General features: G+C 43.4%; 1 protein-coding gene across 2 annotated transcripts in view; it reads right to left on the minus strand.

Moving 5' to 3' along the window:
- Positions 1–3,979: 3,979 nt before the first annotated feature.
- Positions 3,980–22,068, minus strand: part of LOC138284988 (G protein-activated inward rectifier potassium channel 4-like) — a 220,565-nt gene continuing 202,476 nt past the window's right edge. For both annotated transcript variants that reach the window (XM_069224380.1, XM_069224382.1), the window contains one exon: positions 3,980–4,641. In XM_069224380.1, coding sequence (XP_069080481.1) covers positions 4,244–4,641 — 398 coding nt within the window. In that variant the 3' untranslated portion in view covers positions 3,980–4,243. The remainder of the gene's footprint in view (positions 4,642–22,068) is intronic.

Consider the following 22,068-nt stretch of genomic DNA (forward strand, 5'->3'; position numbering starts at 1 on the left):
AATATAATTTTAAAGTCTGTTATGTACCAGGCAACAAGAACGTCAGAGCAGATTTTTTATCCAGGTTCCCGACACTTGAAGAAGCTGGAATTGGTGAGGATGTAGAGGAAGATGATGTTGATAACTGTTTTATAGCAGCTGTTGATCTAGAAAATATGTGCGCGATAAGTGAATGTGAGGGGAAGAGGGAATTGGAAAAAGATTTGGTGTTGACTCAGGTTATAAAATTTGTAAAAGGAAGGTGGCCCAAAGAAAGAAATGTTCCGATTCAATTCCAAACTTTTGTCAAAGTATCGGGTGAAATGACTGTTGAAGATGATGTTCTTATAAGGGGTGAGAGTTTTGTTCCCCAAGAGAGCTTGAGGAAAAGAATAGTTGCTGCAGCACATGAGGGTCATTTAGGCGGGACCCTTACTAAACACAGGTTACATGAAACATTTTGGTGGCCTGGAATGGACAATTGTGTTAATGTTTGTGTCGAGGGGTATGTGATATGCAATAGCTGTGAAAAGGGGTTCAAGGTGGGGACTCCACCGTTACAACCTATTGAACTACCCTGTAGACCTTAGGAAAAACTGGGAATTGATCTTATTGGTCCTTTCATTGCCTTACCAGCTTCTTTGAGGTTTGCTGTAGTCTTAATTGACTAATATTCTAAGCAGTCTGAAATCAAATTTATAAGTGATCCCTCATCAAAAAATATAATTGCATTTTCGAGAGATGTGTTTCTACCTGAGGGTTTCCCTTCGGCTATTGTGTCTGACAATGGTGTGCAATTTGTTAGTCAAGAGTTTAGAGAATTTTTATCTGAAGGAGATGTCAAGCATGTAAAGAGTTCACTATATCATCCTCAAACTAATGGACTGCTAGAACGCATGAATAGAGTGTTGGGAAATTGTGTGCAGTGGGCTATTGCCAACAAGACAAATGTTCAAGTTTCTGTATGGACTATACTTTGGTTTTATCACACAACCCCCCATTCATCTACAGGAGTTTCTCCTTTTGAACTACTGCATGGAAGGAAACCATCTTCTAAAATCTGTCCTGGTTGGATGTCCAAGTGGGTTAAACAAAGTGATTTGAGTTTGATTGATGATGTTGTCAGAAATAATGTCCGTGTGGCACAAACGAAGCAAACTGAATATTTTGATTCATCAAAGAAGATCTATCCCCATCGGTTTGTAGTAGGGGATAGGATAGGAATCAAATGACCTGTTCACAGGAAGAAGGGAGAAAAGAGATTTTCAGAACCCTTGATAATTGACAAAATATGTGGTAATGCTGTTAGAGTAAATTTGTGTAATTGGTGGAATGTTGACAAGGTGGTTAAGGTCAAGGATTCTCCTAACAAAATGTGTGGTTCAGATCAATCTATTGTGTGTCAGGGCAAACCATTTCATAGTGTACCCGTTGCAGGGAAAACAAATCCTCGATGTGTTGGGAAATTTGATCCTGAGCATTACGTACGCAGAAGTGGCAGACAAAGGGTGAAACCCTTGAGATACCGTTAACTTTGTGAATCCATCCTTTGTGTTACATTTTTAATGTAATATTTTAGCTGTGCTTTTATCTTTCTTCAATGTTTTTTCTCTTTTATTTTTTATTTTTTTTATTTTTTTACTATTGTTCTCTTGTAAATCTCCTTGCTTGAAGAGTTATGTAAATTGTTTGAATGTGATGCTATTTTATAAGGAAAGGGGATAATGTAGTGGTATTGTGCCGGTCGCGTTCTCGACTTGTGTCTCGCGTCTCGTGTTTGTAGTGTAAAGCTCGAGGACCGAACGTAAGCTCGAGACACGGCACAGCGAGAGCTGGAGGACGGTTGAGGTTGTGGCTGCGACATCGCAGCGGCCTTTTTTTATTAATAAATAAAACTTACTTTTACCTTAAATGAAGACTTCTTTACCACAATAGGGTTACAGCAAAGGTTTATTTTTTTATTTTCAGCAGTTGTATAGTGCAACCATAATCCAGACGGATTACAGTATGACAGAACGAAGCAAGATGGTTAAACAATGTCGAGAAATCAGAGGCATACATTAAACAGACATTTGAGAGACATATGCAAGAGCGGTGCAACAATAATTCCTGGAGGTATTTGTGGTGGCATCTCAAAGAGAGGGGCTACTACTCTAAATCACTAGCTTGGGAGACATGAGCCATAAAAAAGACTGGAAGGGGGGGTGGTTAGCCACAATGCAGGAATTTGGGAGTGCCATATAGAAGAAAGGATGGAGTGGGGAGATGGAAATCTGAAGGTGAACAGTAAGTAAGGGTAGAGTGGGAAACAGGGCGAAATGCTGAGAGATGTTTAGAAAGAAGGAAAGGGGACAGGCCAATCTTAAGGGAAGGATTAATCAATTTAGTGTATATGTTTAAAGTTCCAATAACTAGCATCAGCAACTATGGCATCTATTGTTAAGAGTTAAGATCATGGTAAAGTTAAAGTTATGGTTTGCACTGGGATAAAAGTTACATTAAGAATTAGAGTAAGGAATATACTAAGTTTAGCTTAGTATGTGTCACATGGGAATTAACTGTAGCAAATCTGCCGTGGCAGATGAAGTAATGTTAATTACAACAAGTGTAGGGGTTCATAAGTGAGATTCTTTGTGTTGAACTGCTCTGTAATCATCTTCGCTGTAATGAAACAATCTCAGCAAGCCAAAGACACTTGAAAATCAGGTCCATCATATAAAGTTTCCCACCTCCGACTTTGGTGTTCAGAAATTACAGAACATGGTTTATGCAATATTGCAGTGTTGAACAATTAATCACACCTGCACTAGAAACTGTTGATGCTCTAATATGACAGAAAGGTGGGGAAACCTATCAACATCACTACACCTATTCGCCTGAAACGTGTGCACTGCCAACCTTAAATCCTGCTACTATGTGTGTTTAATTCTAAAGACTTTTTTGGTATCCTCCCACAGAGGAGACCCTCTTTTTGGAGCATATTAATTTAAGTCGGCTGACCTGGAAGATTGACTAAATTGGACGGCCGGTGAAAAAAGAGAAAAAATCTAAAATGTAATTGACTGCAAAGGTTGGCATTAACCTGCACATGTTGAATAAGAACCCATCTGATGCGGTCAATTGAGAGCCTCTGAAAATAAGGCTGGAATGATGTTGTTTATTTGGGTCCCCATAAGAAAAATTACACTTCTATCCAGTATTGCATACCGAATTCAGATTTCCTAGCTTTCTACAGAGGTATACATTTACTAATAACAAAAAATAGGACTATTTATTTACATAATGTACAACACAAACAAGATTGTTTATAGGAGCTTTAGTAACAGGTGCTATTAATACCCTTTTCAATGGTACCCATTTCATTAACCTTGGGACAATGAAATTCTGAGTCGAAGTGTAGGGACTTAAACCTGTGATCTACAGGTTTTGGGGCAGAAACTTATCCCACTGAGCTATCTTGCTGCTCTTTGTTGGATCTGTTATGTCAGCTCAATACCATTATCTTGTCCGACAGGATATATAGGGGGTCATTCAGACCTTGGCGGACGGCGGAGGCCGTCTGCCAAGGTACTGCCGACAAATGACCGCACCGCGGTCAAAAGACTGCGGCGGCCATTCAAACATTTCCGCTGGGCCGGCGGGCGCTCTCCAAAAGAGCGCCCGCCGGCCCAGCGGAAATGCCCCTGCAACGAGGACGCCGGCTCAGAATTGAGCCGGCGTAGTTGCAGGGGTGCGACGGGTGCAGTTGCACCCGTCGCGTATTTCAGTGTCTGCAAAGCAGACACTGAAATACTTTGTGGGGCCCTCTTACGGGGGCCCCTGCAGTGCCCATGCCAATTGGCATGGGCACTGCAGGGGCCCCCAGGGGCCCCGCTGCACCCCCTACCGCCATCCTGTTCATGGCGGGTTTCCCGCCATGAACAGGATGGCGGTAGGGGGTGTCTGAATCCCCATGGCGGCGGAGCGCGCTCCGCCGCCATGGAGGATTCAATGGGGCAGCGGTAAACCGGCGGGAGACCGCCGGTTTACCCTTTCTGACCGCGGCTGAACCGCCGCGGTCAGAATGCCCTTGGGAGCACCGCCAGCCTGTTGGCGGTGCTCCCGTGGTCGGTGACCCTGGCGGTCACCGGCCGCCAGGGTCAGAATGACCCCCATAGCACTGTATAACAGCGACAGTGCCTTGAGCTGGGTACTGTAATATAGCCCAGATTTGTCTGAATACATTTTAATGTTCTGGCACATTGATAAGAATATCTAAAAACTATCAAACATCCATGTCATTGTTCTTAAACTCCACACTCCTTTCCTCGCTAATGCTGGGAAAACCCATCCTGGAGTAGTCTTGGGAGGCATCATCGTTGGGTACCATGTTCATATTGTTGGCCATCATGTTCAGATCAGTGGACACCATGTTCATGTCACCTCCTGTGACACAGGCATGACCCATATTATCCCAGAACAAGCTAAGTGTTGAATTATCAGTCTGTTCCATCTCTTGCATCTCCTTAGCACTCCCCCATGGAGTCTGGACATCAAAGGTCTTGTCAAACCGGCTGTAATCGACCCGAAAGGCGCCCTTCTCAAGGCTCATGCAGGGCTCGAACCGATGACCCCAGAGAATCTCATCTTCGGTGTACGAAGTCTTGGCTTGACAGGTCATCCCTGCATTGAAAGAAAATTATGTGTCAGCTTCCTTCATGTCAAGTCATCATTTAAGAATGACAGCAAAGAATGTCCACTTCCATTACACAGACCTTACCAATCAGAACATGAAACATTGATGACCATTCTTTTTACAGCATAGCATTAAACTCATCAAGTAACATACTCATTGAATATACCAAATACAGAATAGATGTCTATACATCAAGCTTATTACTGAGAGGTACCTTCTAAAAACGTTTTTAAAAATGTGGAAAAAGAAGGCAAGACAAAGTGTGATCGGTGTATCATCGATGCCCAATTGTTAAATTTTAATAACAGATTTACCGGTAGTAATGCTAGACATGGCAGTGGTAGGAACAGTAGTAGTGGCACACGTTTTTTCTAGAGTGCCACAGTTCATAGTATCAAGTTGCAGTTGTAACACACATAGTAATAGTATTTGTAATGTTACTGTTAGCAGTAAAAAAGTAGATTTCTTATTCGTGTTGGAGAGCACCCTCAAAACTAGAGCCCCTTTTCATTCTCTTCTCCCATGAATAAACAAGAAGCTTTCATAAAACCCTTGGCCAAAGATGAGTCATTCCAGTGGACCATTGAGCATTTTAGTGTATTGGTAACATTAGTAGGCACCCTCCTACAGAATTAATATCCCAAAAGCACTCCATAAAGACGAGTGAAGCCCTTATCTGACATCCTGGAGTCGTTAGAAAAGAGCAATTCCATGAAGTGGTCTTGAATTTATGGAATTTTAACAGAAGAGGTTTACTGTATAAGACGATTGTGACATGTAGTGGCAAAAACTGGTGATGGAATATATAGTATGGTGTAATGAGGCAACAGAAAAGAGTACATTTGTGGACACTCTGGGACTGATTTATAGTTTGAGTACTTTAAGTACTCCATCAGGGCGACGGACTAAAATACTCTGTAGCCCTGATGGAGTAACCATGCTCCAAATTTAGAGATCTCTGCTGGCCCATTGGACATCTTTTAACATTGGTAGGAACCGCATTCCTGGTGGCTCTTACCAATGTGTTCGCTGAATAGCTGTGTCAACATGACAGTACCGTCCATCAAACGTCTAACATGTTTTGTATGCCTAGAGCGATATTTTGTTTTTGAAACTACAAAAACTAAAGACCTCCACACCACTGGAGATGTCTCCCAGGGTGGGAAGGTCATTTTGCAGTTTTCACTGCCCATGACTGCCAGGTTGTACCCAATGGTGACAAACAGTAAAAACTACTGATTAGGCCACCCCAATCTAAATCTGTAGGTTGGTTAAATGGACACACCTCCGACTGTCTTTGCTCTGTCAGACTGCTAGAATGTCAGCAACAGCCAGCAGTCTCAGTCACAAAGACACATAGGGCCTGCCAGTCAGTAAATCAGGCAAGCGGATCTTCAGATTGGCGGATAGGGTACTACGTCTCCTTTGCTAAGGAGCACCCTCTCCACCAAATTATAAACCATCCTCACAGTCTGCTAAGCCATAATGTCCTGTTCCAGGTGTAAGTAACCAGTGACAGTGCTAAATACAGAACTCAGGAGAGCTAAGTGTTTTTTAAATTTATTTTTAAGGTGCTTCCCAATCATTCTTCAGATAGGAGCATTTTGTTTTTTATCAAAAAACAGAAAGTCACCTCCGGGTTTAATTCTCTGACTGTAAGAAACCTTTTTCAAGTTTAATACATGTTTAAAAGCACAATTTGGGGTCACCTAAATAACACGTGATACAACATTCCAAACTGTGGCATATTTTTTTAATAATATACATTACAAATTATGTGGTAATTTTGCACCCAACAGTTTTTCCTGTACACATTCCTTCAGGTATTTTCTAGACAAAGTTATATGGTGAAAATGACCACACCAAGGGCAAATGCATGGAATTTGGGTGCTGTGATTCCTATTGTACACTTTACCCCTCTTGCCAGAAAAATCTGAATATGGTGATTAAATCAACCTGGGGAAAACAGCAACATACAACAATGGATTAACCCTCGGGCATTTTTACTGCCAGTTATAGCTAGATAGTGGAATGAGGTCGAAGTTTCAGAACACCATGTATTTTTTATTTATGACATCCTCAGACCATTTTCAAAAAATGATATTCATTGCAATGTTTTTATCCAAAACTTGATTACAACAATTATAGCCTTTATGCTTATCGTGGTAGCCGTCCACATCGCTATTCCATATACACTGACAACGTCATACCCATATTTATTATAACTCTGCGTTCATTTTGACTGACACCCATTTTCACAAATTTAGGGGCGTATATTTAGGCCCCTAGCACCACAGGAGCATCACTTTTCGTGGCGCTCCTGCGGCGCTAAGCACTGCTCCATATTTACAAGGTGGCGTTAAGCCACTTTTTGTGGCTTAACGTCACCTTGTAAATATGGCCCCTTCCCACGCAGCACTGTGCGTGGAAAGAACGTTCAATGGATGTTGCTGTGGGCGTGCCACAGAAACAACCATTGCATTTTGACGCTGCCTCAAATTTATGAGATTTTGTAAACCCAAGGCAGCGCCAAAATCTAACGCCACCCCCACCTCATTTTTTGCTTTTTCTATGCGTGCTGCATTTTGCAGCACGCATAGAAAGAGCACCTTGCCAGAAATTATTGTTTATGTGCGGGAAGGTGTCCCTTCCTGCACATAAACAATCATTTGAAAATAACGCTTTGGCACTTCTGTGTGTGCTGCATGGTGCTTCTTTATTGTTGTTTGTGTTTTTCTCCCCAACTGACTTATTGTTCAAGTGTCTTTATTCACCCAGCCCACCATTGTTCATGTTGCTTTATTGCTCTTATCCCTCCCGTTATTTGTGTTGCGTTATCCTCCTCACACCTCCCTGTTTTCATGCTGCTTTACCCCCTCCAACTCCGGCATTATTTGTGTTATTAATAAACACTCCCACTCCCCATTGCTCGTGGTGGTTTATCCTCACACCACCATCCATGTTTCTCTGTGCTTTATACTGTGGGCATTTATCATGCGCCTTAATGTCCTTGATGTATATTTTCATTTATACTGGTCCCGCACCTTCATATGCATGCTTTCGAGTCAAAAACATTTAGCCTGCATAGGTTCACGCTGCAGATGTATCTCTAATGAGACCTAATGCTCTGGTGTTTGCCGTCTTGGCTGTTTGCTAGGAGAGCAATGCTGTCAAGATTAATGTTCTATCCTTTTTCCAATCTTTGGAGTCTTTGTTGCCTGAGCAATAAGGTTCCTGCTGATACTACCCCCAATCACTATGTAATCTTTTAATTACTTGAAAGTGAATGTCACAAACGCTGTTGGGTACAGTAAGTGTTCACCTGTTCTTGCTAGGGTTCTGAAAGTATGGATAACTCATTCCTTCTCCTGTTCGCAGTGCAAACCCCCTCTGGGATACAGGTTTGCCTCTCTGACATGTTGTTGTGGCATCTCTATGGATTGGTTTCAGGAAGAATTGTAAACTTACATTCCATGGTAGCTTTTTATTAAAGAGTACCATTGATTTAATATCTCTGTGTCTCCGTATAGGTTGGGGGGAGAGTTATTATGACAGTGACATGCAGCTGAATTCATTTGTTTATAAGTCATTACTTTAAAATCTAAGGCTATATCACAATGTGCACACAAAATGTACTTATGGCAGCTGTTGTGTCCTTCCTGGCCCTGGAGCATGCACAAGAACACACCACACAGAGAATTTGTAGCCAACGTCTTTCTTCATCAGTGTCCAGCACTCAAACTAAACTTCTCATTATCTCATAACTGTTAATAACCACACCTGACCGCCTCCCAAATGATTATGTAATTCTTTCACTGCTCAGGGCCAAAGGGGGTCTTAGTGCTCACAGTCCTAAGACACTACATCTCCCCCTAGTTAAATAAAAAGATATAAACAATAGCTGCATTACATTTTCTTTGATCAGTCGTCGAAGTGCTCGCAGAGTTCGGCCAGACTGCATGATATGAGGTAGTTGAACTGTACCTGGAGTGGATCTGGAGGATACATGGTCTAAAGTCTCATCTGGGCCTTCAGGTGGAGCAGCCTCATCCGGGGTTACAGGGATCGATGATCTTCGAGATAAATGTCTGAAAATGGTACAAGTCCCTCATGATGGATTTTCTAGGACATTGCACCATTTTCATGTGTCCCTTGCAGATCACAACTTTTAGAGGTTCAACATCAAATGGAGGATCTGTCTTTTGCTTCCATTTTTGCTTGACGAGAATGTAGTCACTGCCGTCGAAGACGTTTTGCTGAGCTCGACTTTGCCTTCATTTGACATTTCAGAGCAGTTTCTATAGCAAAAACGTCTTCATCACTCTGGGTTTGTTCAGTGGTCCACTGTGGTAGTTTGGTTCTTATAGCTCTCCCAAACATCAAGGTGGCAGGACTCTCAATGATGGTAGAGTGAGGAGTCCAACTATGTGCATGGAGGGCTTGACATAATGCCTGACAGTTCATTTCTCTCCATTGATGCCTGACAGTTCAATTCCCTCCATTGATGCACATTGGATCACTCGTTTCAGGGTTCCCATAAACTGTTCCACAACACCGTTAGCCTGAGGCCACAAGGGTGTCTGATGCTTGACACTGAGTGTACTCAGAAACTCCTTAAGCTCCTTTGTCTTGAACGGTGGTCCATTGTCAGACTTAAGAGTGTCTGATATGCTCCACACTGCAAATATGTCATCTATATGCTCAGTGAATTTGTTGTGGGTTATTGATGAAATGTCCTCTACCAGAGTAAAACAGGAATAGTAGTCAGTGGCCACCATTAGATGGTGTCATTTTGCTAGGGGCCCAAGGAAGTCTCCGGCCTCTCTTTCCGACGCTCGTGCAGGATGATTAAACATGGTCAGTGAATGCTGGGTCACTTTAGGGGAAAAGCAATTGTATAAATGACACTCCTTTAAATCCCTCCCAACTCTCTCGTCCAAGTGAGAGAACCACACTCAAACTCCCAGGGCTCTTCTGGTGTCGACAATGCCACAATGTCCTTCATGAGCATGTTCAATGAGTTGTGTCTCAGACTCTCAGGTATGACAATCCTGGAGCCTCTGAGCACAATGCCTTCTTCAGTGACAGACTGTTCATCTTGTACATTTTGATACTTTTGGAATTCAACATTGTCACTCAGAAGTCGAACACTCTGTATCCATGATTGTGCCAAAATTATGTTTTTAAGGTCCAGCATGTCTTTATCTGCATTTATAGTAGCAACAATCTGCTCGAATGGTAAGGCTGCTGGCGTGCTGGACCTTACAATGAAGTTGATGTATTTCTCAGCAGTTTTCGATGTTCAGCTGTGCTGCTGCAGTGGTACTCATGAGAAATAATCTGCAGGGTTTTGGTTCTTGCCTGGCTTATGCACAGTTATATAAATTTACTTTTGTAAACAAAACCCCCACCTCTCAATGCGAGGGGGCATCTTGGCTTATGGATTTCTGAATATGCTGGGCAGCACTTGGTGGTCTGTTACAATCGTGAAATGCTTTCCATACAGAAACACATAAAAATGTTCACAGGTCCACACCACAGCCAGATTCTCTTTTTTTGGCTGGGGATTGGCATGTTCTGTGCCAGACAACCTTCAGCTGGCGTACGCCACAATGTGTATCTGAGAATTTGGATGTCCATTTTTCTGAGAAAGGATTGCTCCCAGCCCCACCGGGCTTTCATCAACTGTAATCTCAGTGTGTAGTTTAAGATTAAAGTAGGACATTTTATTCATGTTTTTAATCACATGCTCTATTCTTATGAAGCTTTGGTCACATTCAGAGGACCATCGGAACTGAACATTTTGTTTGGTTAGGTCTCCCAATGGGGTACTCACTGTAGCAAAGGTCCAAATGTATCTTGAGCAATAGCTGGCCAGGCCCAAGAAGGACTGTAACATGGTGACATCTTGTGAGGGGCTGGTGGCTGACAATTATCATACTTTATCAGGAGTCATCCTCCCATTAGAAAATACATGCCCTAAGAACTTGAGTTTGGTTTTTGCAAATGCACTCCATTTCTGCAATAAACGTAAGACCTGCATTTGTAAGTGACTGACACACTTGTTTGAGGGCCTTTGCAAGCTCCTTCTGTGTTGTTCTAAATATCAGTATATAATCACTGTAATTGAAAGCATGCATAACAGGTTGAATTATTCTACCTATAACATCTTGGAATATATTTGCAGCAGATGACACTCCAAAACTCAATCTTTTGTATCTGAGCAAACCAACATGAGTCAAAAAAGTGGTAATGTCCATACAGTTTTCTTTCAATTCGAGTTGATGGTATCCCTTGTTTAAGTCAGATCGGCTCCATTCCGCTACATGATAATATTTGCAATGTGCAGACCAGGATGTCTTTCACTTGAGTGATTTGTTGTCCTGGCACGTATCCATGCAGATGCACACTATGCCTCCACTGTCCTTTTTTGGCACTACCACTATGGGCAATACCCATGGTGTGGGACCAGTAGAGAGCTCAGTAATGTTGTGTTTTAACATCACTTCAAGTTCCTTCTTGATCGCTTCTTGTAGGTGAAATGCTATTCTGAAGTGCTGCTGTGCAATGGGCCGGATGTCTTCATTAATGTGAAGTTGCACCTTCATTGTCTTGAGCGTTCCTAGGCCATTAAATAGCAACGGGAACTGCCTCACAATTTCGGATTGCGTATTTAGGTTGTGATTGATGAATATCAGTCCCATGTCAGCAGCAGTAGCAAAACTAAGTAGGCATGCACTGGATGAAGTACCTTGAAGAATGTGGATTGGAGCCTGCACAGACGTCTTCTTGTGCCACAAGGTGGCTGTGAATGATCCTTGACTCTGTAACAGTTTTGAACCAGCTCATATGTGCTCCTTCGTATTTGACACTTTAAGTCATGGTACAGATGAGAAACTGTCAAATTGTTCAACTGGCATGATCTTGATGGATTACAAAGGCTATGGGGCAACTGTTAACTTTAGTTTGAACTTGGAACAATGTCCATATGACTGTTTTTGTTTCGTTGACTCACTTGTTTTTGTCGTTTGTTTGTCTTCTTTGCAAGCAGCAAGACCCACATGTGCATGTTTGTTTTTTTAGATATGATCATTGCACATTCATCCCCTTCACTGTCACTTGACGGTGACGTTGAGGAATTTTTGCATGATGAATTTGATGACGATGGACTTTGTTTAGCTTCCACCTGTCGCAGTTGAGGTTGCATTTTGTCTTGGTGGGCATGACAAGAATGCTTCTGGAACCTTCTGGCTGCCATTTTCTTGTCTTGCCACAACGCAATCATTTGCTTTACAAGCTGTTATGAAATGTTCTCCTTTCCTCAACCTTTGCACGTCTGTCCTATGGCTAGACATTTGCTTTATGTGGAAATGAAAATCCACATTGAAAACACACACTTTCTTTCTTTGAGGGTTCCGACTTACAGTCATCGACTTGGTGCTTGTGTTTACTCTTCATGATTAACACCGATTCACTTCCACGTTGGCAGCTTGCCGATCTGCTTGTTCCTCAGCTCTGGCAGCTATTAGTACTTTTTCTAAACTGAGCATCTCCCTCAACATGCATCTTCTGAACAAGTCAGATAAACAACTATCAATGACTCTGAGGCACATGGCTTCTTCATCATTAAATTCACTGAACTTACCGTGTTTGATAAGCACATCAAGTCTCTCAACAGACTCATCCATGGTTTCATCAACTTGTCTCACTTGATTGAAAATGTACCTTTCGTAATCGACGCTTGGCCTCGGATTGAACTTTGCTCCTAATGCTTCTTTGATCTGATGGTATGACACTGGCTCAGTCTGTGAGGTTTTCCTTATCACTTCTTTTACTCAATCAAAATGCAGCACACATAGAAAGAGTATTGATGAGAAATAAAGATATTTCTCCTCATTATGACCCACTTGGGAGGCGTAGGTTTTTGACGCATTCCCAGGTCTAACAGTAATTGAAAATCTGGAAATGTGCCAAAATCCATGAGTGAATGCATAGGAACACCCATGCTTCACCCATGGGATGCCTTCCCAGGGCAGAGTAATGCAATGCAGTGATTTGCACTGCATTGCGCTACTGTGGATTTATCAAGCCAGGCAGCGCCACTCAAGGTGGCCTTGCGTGGCTTGATAAATCGAACTTAAGGGTTGCGTTGCTCTTGCCCCCCATTTCGAGATGCAAGAGTGACGTAACTCTTTGATAAATATGCCCCCTTAATGTATTGATTTCGTATGTGCATTTCTGCAGTTCTCCAGACATAGCAGAACACACACTGCTTTAAATTTTTTGCCACTTTCAGACTTCCATGAGAAGCTATTTTGCTTCATGGTTTAAAAATGTAATGTGAGATTCTGGGATTTTCACAATTTATATACTTTAACATATTATTTCAAACTTAAATGCTCTGATAGAGGCATTTCTGGCATTCTGCTATTTTGTTTATACAGAATGTTTAATTTCTGTTCTTTTAACATGCTATGTTATATAATTTCAATTACAATTTCAGCTGGAAGTTCTCATTGGAGGTAAATCACTTTCACACTATTCTAATTTCATTTTTTATTTACTGATTCATACTGGATTGGTTAAAAACATTGTGTACATGTCATTAAATATGAGCGTGCCCACAGCTCTACATTTCTCATCACATAAAAATATGCTTTGGGCATGCCATTATGCGTTTTATTTTTTGTTTTATTTTGGTCAGTGCTGCACAACATTCGCAAAAAAATGTTTCTGCTCCTGCTGTACAACATTGCCAAAAAGCTTTGGCAAAACCATTATTCCTCGAAGGCGAGACGGATTGGCTTTGCTAATGCTTGTTAATTTACAACACTAGCAGAATGGATGGCCATGTTAGAGCTGTAAATTAAAAGCTAAACATAACGGTTAAAAACGTGCACACAAGTGCATTAAAATGAAACAAGCAGACTAGCAGATTCTGGACCCTTGAATAAGTAAATACAAAAAATGTAAAGTGGCATGGGGAACAGTAAAGGCGAAGGGGAGCAAAATTACAGCACACGGGGGACACTGAAACAAGCGGGAAAGAGAGCAAGAAAACCTGTGCACTCCCATGGAGTGATAAGTGAAAACTCAAAAAACAATCTAATTGACTTTGCAGTGAAAGGATAAAACTCATCCAATCAGAACACAGTGGGACTGAAAGGCTCCTGGGTGGCACAAATACAAGTATATGGAGGAAAGCTACTCAATCAAAAGCAGACACCAGATATAAACAACAAATCCATCTAATTCTCGGTGACAACTAACCCAAAGCACAGTCTAATTATTATGTATTATGTATTGGAAAGAACTGGTCTTGCCATAGACAGCTAAAGCAGTCTGTCACTGAGGCATAAAAAGCATCAGTACCAGGTATGGACTCTGAGTCAGTGGGGGAGCATTAGCCATGGATTGCCTGAGATTGATAGAGATAGGGGAGTGGGTTGTCTCTGAACCTAAATATGTGATGATAGAATATTTCAGAAAATTTGCATTATGGCAAGTGAGATGCTTGTTTTAAGGCTGTGGCAGACCCCTTGTGTAAGTGACCATGAAAAGAGATCCAGGAGTGTTGCTGATTTACACCGAGGAATGCCCCCTTCAAGACAATAATAAACACGACTGTAGCAAGTATTCAGTCTATTCTGATAAGCTGCTATCCTGTGATTTATTTCAGCCCTTCCCTCAAACAGAAACATGTACACCTTGTGATGCTGTTATTTCCATGCTACATTATACTGAATCAGTGTCTCTATCTAGAAGTTACAGAACTAGTCTGCCCCGGTGTCAGTCAGATGGCAACACATTCTGAAAACGGGCAGGAAGCAGACACTGACTTGCATGGCCATAATTTACAAAAACTTATGAATCTGGTGTTGATTCCTTCTTTTTGGTACCAAACCGGTAGATGTAAGGAAATCAGGCACAATGCGATTATTGAGAAGAGAAAGTACACGACAGTAATATATTTCCCCTGGTTTACTCCATGGCAGTGACATTTATTTATACCAATAATCCCCTTGCAGAACCTTGAAACTAAATACAATCCATTTTTCCTGCTCCAGCTGTCAGTCGTCAGGCCTCCCAGACACCCTTCTCTTTCACCAAAGACAGGGAGATGCCTGTACTGGCGTACAGCGTTGAGCCACATTTCTAAGGTTTTCACTAGATTGCTTCCTTGCCCGTCCGATGATTTCTTCCCTGGCCAGGCAGCCTCTCAAAGATGGCGAGAGGTTTTCATTTGTACACATTTGTTAGTACATTGACAGGTCAGAAATCATCATAGACATTGTCTGCCCCATGCATTGCATGGAAGGGCACTTGTTGCAGATGTTAAATCTCAGCATAGAGGCCAACCCAACCCCCCTGCTAGATATATATCGGAACCATTTTAAAATAACCAGTTGAGCTGTGGTCTTGTGACTGAAATGCAAGCTGTGGTGGTACTTAAGAAATAAGGGGACAGATGCATTCTTTTTCATGCAAAACTGCATTAGCACAGTTTTGCATGAAAAAGTATCTTGCTGGCTAATGCCATTTCAAGATGCTGGCCGGGCGCCATATTTATAGAATGGCGCTAGCCGGCCATCATGCCATGTTAGCGTCTTTGGAAAGGACGCTAACAGGGCAGGAGGGGCATCGGGGAAACCGGGGCAGAAAAATTGCCTCGAAGCAGTGTAGCGCCATTTACTGGCATACAACCCCATGGACATGGCTCCTGTCTTGTTAAAGACAGGAGCCATGCCCACCACCTCAGTGGCCATGCCAAGGGGATGAATGCCCCTGGGCATGGCCATTAGGGCCAGCACCTTGCAGGGGGCCCCAAATTAGTGACCCCGAGTGGGGAAAAATAAAAAATACTTACAGAGACTTACCTGGGATGGGTCCCCTATCCTGTGGTGTCACTCTGGTGTGGGTGGGTGTGTCCCTGGGGCCAGGGAAGGGCACCTGTGGGCACTTTACATGGTCTCTGACCATGGAAATATGCCTACAATTCCCCTAAAGCCTGCCCATACCCAGGTGCTAAATAATGGCGCTAAGCAAGCTTAGCGCCATTATTTAAGGCCCCCATCCCCACGTGCTAGATTTTAGCAAGGGGGGATAAATACGACGGGAACGCCTACCTTGCACCTCTTTGACGCAAGGTAGGTTTTCACGTCCAGAAACCGACGTTAACTCCCTAACTTTGGCGCAAGACGTGTCTAGCGCCAAACTATAAATATGGAGCTAGGTTTGCGCTGAATTAGCGTAAAAAAATTATGCTAATTCAGCGCAAACCGAGAATATATATGGGCATAGGAGTCTAAACAACTTTCCAAACCATGATGTCATATGTTGCACAAAAGTTCAAATTTGTGGATTGCCATATTTACAATGCACATTTTCAAAGTGTTCTGAGAAACGTCCTAATGTTCTACACCTCAGCGTAAATTCTATTCCAAATTCTCGTCTGCATTTGTTTAGTAATTCTTGCCTGAAGGTGTTAGAGTATCTTTGTTGCTAGACATGCTGGTAGTACTTATTGCACACTTTGGAGGAAAAGTAAACACGACTTCTTAGCTCTGCTGTGAAAATGGAAATGGGAAACGATGCCATATATTTGTAATATTTACATGTGTGTCCTATACAGTGCAATTGTGTTCCTAGGGAATTAGCGTACTTTATATTCAAATGAGGAAAGCTACACCCTAAAGCACAGACAACTACATCAACATCAAGAACCTAACAGAACATTAAATAAGAACATAAATCAAGACAGACAACTACATCAACATCAAGAACTTAACAGAACATAAATTAACAACATAAATCAAGGCAGACAACTACATCAACATCAAGAACATAAAGTAAGATAATAAATCAAGAACACAAAGGCAGGAATGAGGAGTGAAGAGGGGTGGAGAGCGTTCTGAGAAAGTCTTGACAGTAGTAGTTAGGAATAATGGCAGTAAGTTGAATAAACCAAAAACCTTCGGCAAGACAGGGACGGTAGTACAAGTGTAGTAGAAAACAAAGTATGGGGCCTAAATCCAGAGATAATCTGCCGAGGTACTTATGTTTTCTCATCAGATTTTGACCCAGCGCAAGAGAGAGACAAACAAAAAAGGAAAGGAGGTGGAAGAGAAATACGAAAGAAAAGTGACAAAGGGAACCAGAGGTGAAAAGGAACCTGCAAGAGTGAACTGAAGAGGCAGGGAGAGTCTGGTGGTTGAAGAAAGAGGCAGGAGGTGGGTTTATGACTATGCAGACTTGGTATTCATCATCCCTGACATTCATCAGCGCCGCTTGCAGGCTTCTGGGCAAAACTTTGGATACCGGCACTTATTGTTTTACAAACTGAGCTCTGCTGGTAAAGCTTTCCTGGTAACTGGGGGTTCTCAGTTGGGCCAAAATCAAGTTGAACGTGCTATTTTAGTATGAGACCTTCATGAGTCTCTTACTTATACTGAACTACTTTACTGCCGAGCTATTTGTGTTAAAATGTATTTTTTTCACGTCAAGTGGCGCCGCAACCTGACCCTCCACATAGCGCTGCAGTGTGACTTGAATACAGGCGCACTGGTAGTTATTCCCCATGTGTAGTTCATGGCTTTACTGTGGTGGCTTGAAAAATGACACCAAAATATGTTGCTCTGCAATCACTGCAGTGCAGGTTACACACTGTGACCGACTGCCACCGGCTCCTTTTCTTGCAGCGCGAGCTGCAATCCAGGACAGTGGTTAGCTTGCAGTGACAGAATAGCTAATGCAGGAATGCACCCCCAAGTAGTTTAGCCAATGTGTCATGAATGAGCCATAGTGCAAGGAAGGCATGTTCCCCATTGGCTGCTGTTTGAACTGTAAAATACAGCAACGAGCAGGGTTCAGTGGTCCCCTCATGCCACTGGGCCCCCGCTGCCACTGCTCCTGCTGCACCAATGGAAGCCAGCTACGTCCTACCCCGTGTCAGAGACAGCATGCACAATAAATGACCACTTTGCTTCATCGATGCATAATAATGCATGCACACAGAGCTTAGGGGCAAACATTGTGCCATGCCCTGATAAGAGCTCTAGTGGCTATATTAATCCTAACTTTTTATTTTAATTGAATTTTTCAGTGTTACGCAACAAGGTACCAATAATGTCAACACATTCTCAACACATGATATGAAGTGCTGTCGTCATGTATAACTACACTTGGTACAGTTTAAAGCATTGTTTGTGGTACAATGGCTACAGTTCAGGATATGTATAACAGCTTAAGACCCATCAGATATTGTCAGCAGATAAGAAGTAAAGGACCCCGTATATCCTGTGATCTGGAGTCCTGTGGCAGTTCTTTCTCATACCTATCCAGTTGCTCTTTACACTACGTCAAGTCTTTTAGCCACTGGTCGAATTTAGGTGGCAATAGTTTACTCCAGTGAATGGTCACTCTCCGTTGTCCCAGCTGCAGGGCTATTGCAGTCAGCCTGCGATTAGTTGGTTGCAGTGACTTTACCATTCCGAGGAGACGCATTTGGGGGGAACATGCCACCTCCTCCAGAGCCATTGCTGACAGTGCCCGCGTCACTTGGGTCGAAAGTGTTGCGCTTACGCACACGTCCAGTCCAGGAGCCAGAAGTCGGCTTCTCTGTCCTGACATCTTGCGCATGCAGTGTCTGCCAAATCCATATTTGTGTAATTGAAGAGGGGTGTAATATACTTGGTGGAGGTATTTAAAGTGTATAATTCTTAAATTGCAGTTGGAGGTGAGACGCCCAGTCTGCGTACAGCAAAACTGCCATTCCTCCATTGTAAACGTGGTCCCTAATGTGTTCTACCTTTCCAATGCGGTGTTAGGGGCTGGCGGTCTATCGTTCTGCGAGGCATTATGGCCCATATTTATACTTTTTGATGCAAAACTGCGCCAACGCAGTTTTGCATCAAAAAAATTAGCGCCGGCTAACACCATTCTGAAGCGCCATGCGGGCGCCGTATTAATTGAATGACGTTAGCCGGCGTTAGCCGCCGGCGCTGTCTGGTGTACGTTAAAAAAAAACACGTACACCAGGCAGCGCCGGCGTAGGGGGAAAATGGCGTATGGGCGTCCACAAATGGTGCAAGTGAGGCTGAGGCAAAAAAATCGCCTCAACCCGATTTGCGCCATTTTTTTTTCACAATCCCCATTGAAATGACTCCTGTCTTAGCAAAGACAGGAGTCATGCCCCCTTGCCCAATGGCCATGCCCAGGGGACTTCTGTCCCCTGGGCATGGTCATTGGGCATAGTGGCATGTAGGGGGGCACAAATCAGGCCCCCATATGCCATAAAAAAAATTAAAAAAAAATACTTACCTGAACTTACCTTAATGTCCCTGGGATGGGTCCCTCCAGCCTTGGGTGTCCTCCTGGGGTGGGCATGGGTGACAGGGGGTGTCCCACAGGCCCCTTAACGCCTCCCCTGACCCAGGCGTTAAAATCCGGCGCTAATGCGGGTTTTTTAGAACCGCCCACTCCCGGGCGTGATTTTTGCCCGGGAGTATAAATCCCACGCATATGCATCGGAGTCATTTTTTAAGACGGGAACGCCTACCTTGCATATCATTAACGCAAGGAAGGTGTTCACGCCAAAAAATGACGCTAACTCCATGAACTTTGGCGCTAGACGCGTCTAACGCCAAAGTATAAATATGGAGTTAGTTTTGCGTCGAATTTGCGTCGAAAAAAACGACGCTAATTCGGCGCAAACGGAGTATAAATATGCCCCTATATACTCTGGTGATAAATGACTACGTGTGCTCCTTGAGAGCAGTGTCTGCAGTGCCCCAGTGTGGGAGGTTCGTTAGGGAATTACGAGTACAACTCTCCCACTGATTTCTGTAGTCTGCAATAGATAAGTGTCAACAGTGGCATGCAGCGCTGGTGCTGGGATTCCTCTTCCAGCTTTATAAATGTTCCTCCTGGGTACAGGTCACTTACTGTGTGTAGCACTGTCTCTGCGAGTATGGAGAGTGCCTTGGGTTCCTAAGTGGAGGTAACTGCCTGATGATGTAGCTATGGCAGTATGGGTGCGTAGATATGAGATTTACCCGCCCGTATACTAAGTGTGTGCCAGGCTCTCATGGTGTTTTGTATTGTGGTGCGTCACTTCTTTACGCTCATGAGGTAGAAGGGCGTTGAGGGGTATGGGGTGTGCATCATCGACATCTATAGTTATGGTGGGCATGTTTTGGGGCGGGAAATACCAGTAGCGCGCAAATGGTGCCTGTGCATAGAGATAGTATAAATGAAGATAGGGGGCCCGAACCCTCCCTGTGCATAAGGCAACGTAAGCGTGCTCCAGCCAATCCATGGCTGTTTGCCAGCCCACGCTAATGCCAACACTTGGGATTGAAGAGTGGTGAAGAAGGCTTTTGTTAAGATGATGGGTATGTTTATGAACAATTATAGGAATTAGGTTAGTACATTCATTTTCATGTTTACTGTACTGTCAACAAGGGACAGGGGTGGGCGCGTCCGTTTGGCAACTTGGTCCCCTAATTTGGAGATCGCCGTGCCATAGTTTTGTCTGACAACTGTCACAGGGTCCCTGTGTACCCATATTCCCAGGTATTTAACAGGCTTCTCCCTCCATTCCAGAAGGAAGTCCCGCTCACAGGGCTTAGTATTCAGCAAGGGTGGTATAATGGTGGATTTAGACCATTTAATGCTTAGCCCAGAATACCATTCTTGCTGAATATATTCCCGTATTAATGGGGATCGTTGCTCTATTGGGTTGCGGGCGTACAGTAACATGTCATCTGCGTTAAGGGATATGGCCAGGGGATCTTGACGAAAGAGCAAATCTGTTCCCTTCTATTTCTCTTATTAAGCATGTCAGTGACTCTAATGCCAGGGCAAACAGCAGCGGCAACAGAGGGCACCCCTTCCGCATCCCCCTACGAATTTTAAACTGGGCCGATGTATTACCATTGATGTGCACTTGCACTGCAGAGTCGGCGTTTAATAGGCTGATCCAACGCAAGAACACCTGTGGCATGTACATTCGGCTGAGGACCATGAACATGTATTTCGACTGTATGAAGTCAAATGCTTTTGCAGCACCAAGTAGGACTGCAGCTGCTTGCATCAATGCAGTTAGCTGGTGTAAGACCGCAAAGAGTGTGCACAAGTTGTGGGAGGTAGAGCATGCTGACATGAAGCTTGCTTGATCCGGCAATCTCAATAGGCCAAAAAGGGGCTGTATTCATGCCGCTAAGATGTTAGCCAATATTTTAGCATCTGTATCGGTAAGGGATAGTGGCGGTAGGATCCATAGCACTCTAGTGGCTTGTCTGGTTTAACGTTAACAGCACTATGATTAGTGCTTCTCATAAGGAGGGTGGTAGGTTCTGTTTGTCATAAGCCTCAGTGTACATTGCATGTAAATGAGGGGCCAATATATTTATATCTTCCTTATGAAAATCATATGGGAGGCCATCCGTGCCTGTGGCCTTCCCATTAGGCAGCTTCCACACAGCCTGTTTGATCTCCTCTATCGTGATTGGCTGTGTTAGAAATTCTCTCTTCCCTGAAGACAGCCATGCCAGAGCTGTTTCGCCTAGATATGTCGCTGTTTCTATCTCAGGCACAGTTGCACGGGCGTCGTGTAGTTGTTTGTAGAAGTTCACAAAGTGTTGAAGAATAGATGGTGTATCATGGAAGTTTTCCCCACTTTGTGACTCTGTGCTCACTACATGGTTATGTACCCATGGTTCCTTTATTTTTGTTGCCAGACTGCAGCCTGCTCGATACCCTTCACTCGCAACCCATTGTCAGTATAAGTGTCGTACTTCCTGCATTGCTGTGTCATTGTATTCAGTGACATGGTCTCTAATGGCAGTGAGTGTGGAAGTGTTTGGTTGTTTTGCATATTTTCGTTCCAGATCCTTTAGCGTATGTATTGCTTGTAACCTGGATCAAACGGATGTCAAGATTCCTGCTTGGAGTTGAATACACACCCCTCGTATAGTAACTTTGAATGCTTCCCACAAAATTCCCGCCCCTCCCACTGAGCTTGTGTTTTCCTTAAAATATTGGGTGATCGCTGTGCGCACTCTATGCCTAAATACTGGGTCTAATAGGTCTGTGGCCTGAAATTGCCATTGGAATTGTGGAGGTGTGCATACGGGAATCACAAGTACTAGTAGCACAAGGGAGTTATCCGATAGGGTCTTCAGCATATGTTACGTCAGCTACCCAGGTGTGCACCTCCCTTGTGGCTAGCCAATTATCTAGCCTGGACCTTGACTTATGAACTGATGAGTAAAAGTTGCTCTGTCTATCTCTTGGATGATTGAGTCTCCAGTCATCGATAATCCCATAGTCATCCATGCCTTCTTGGATAACCGGAGCAAAATGCTTGCTTGCCAATCTACTGAGGCTGACCGGTCAATGGGAGGGTCTAAGCA

This window comes from Pleurodeles waltl, chromosome 3_1 (genome assembly GCF_031143425.1).
Source record: "Pleurodeles waltl isolate 20211129_DDA chromosome 3_1, aPleWal1.hap1.20221129, whole genome shotgun sequence".
NCBI lineage: Eukaryota > Metazoa > Chordata > Amphibia > Caudata > Salamandridae > Pleurodeles > Pleurodeles waltl.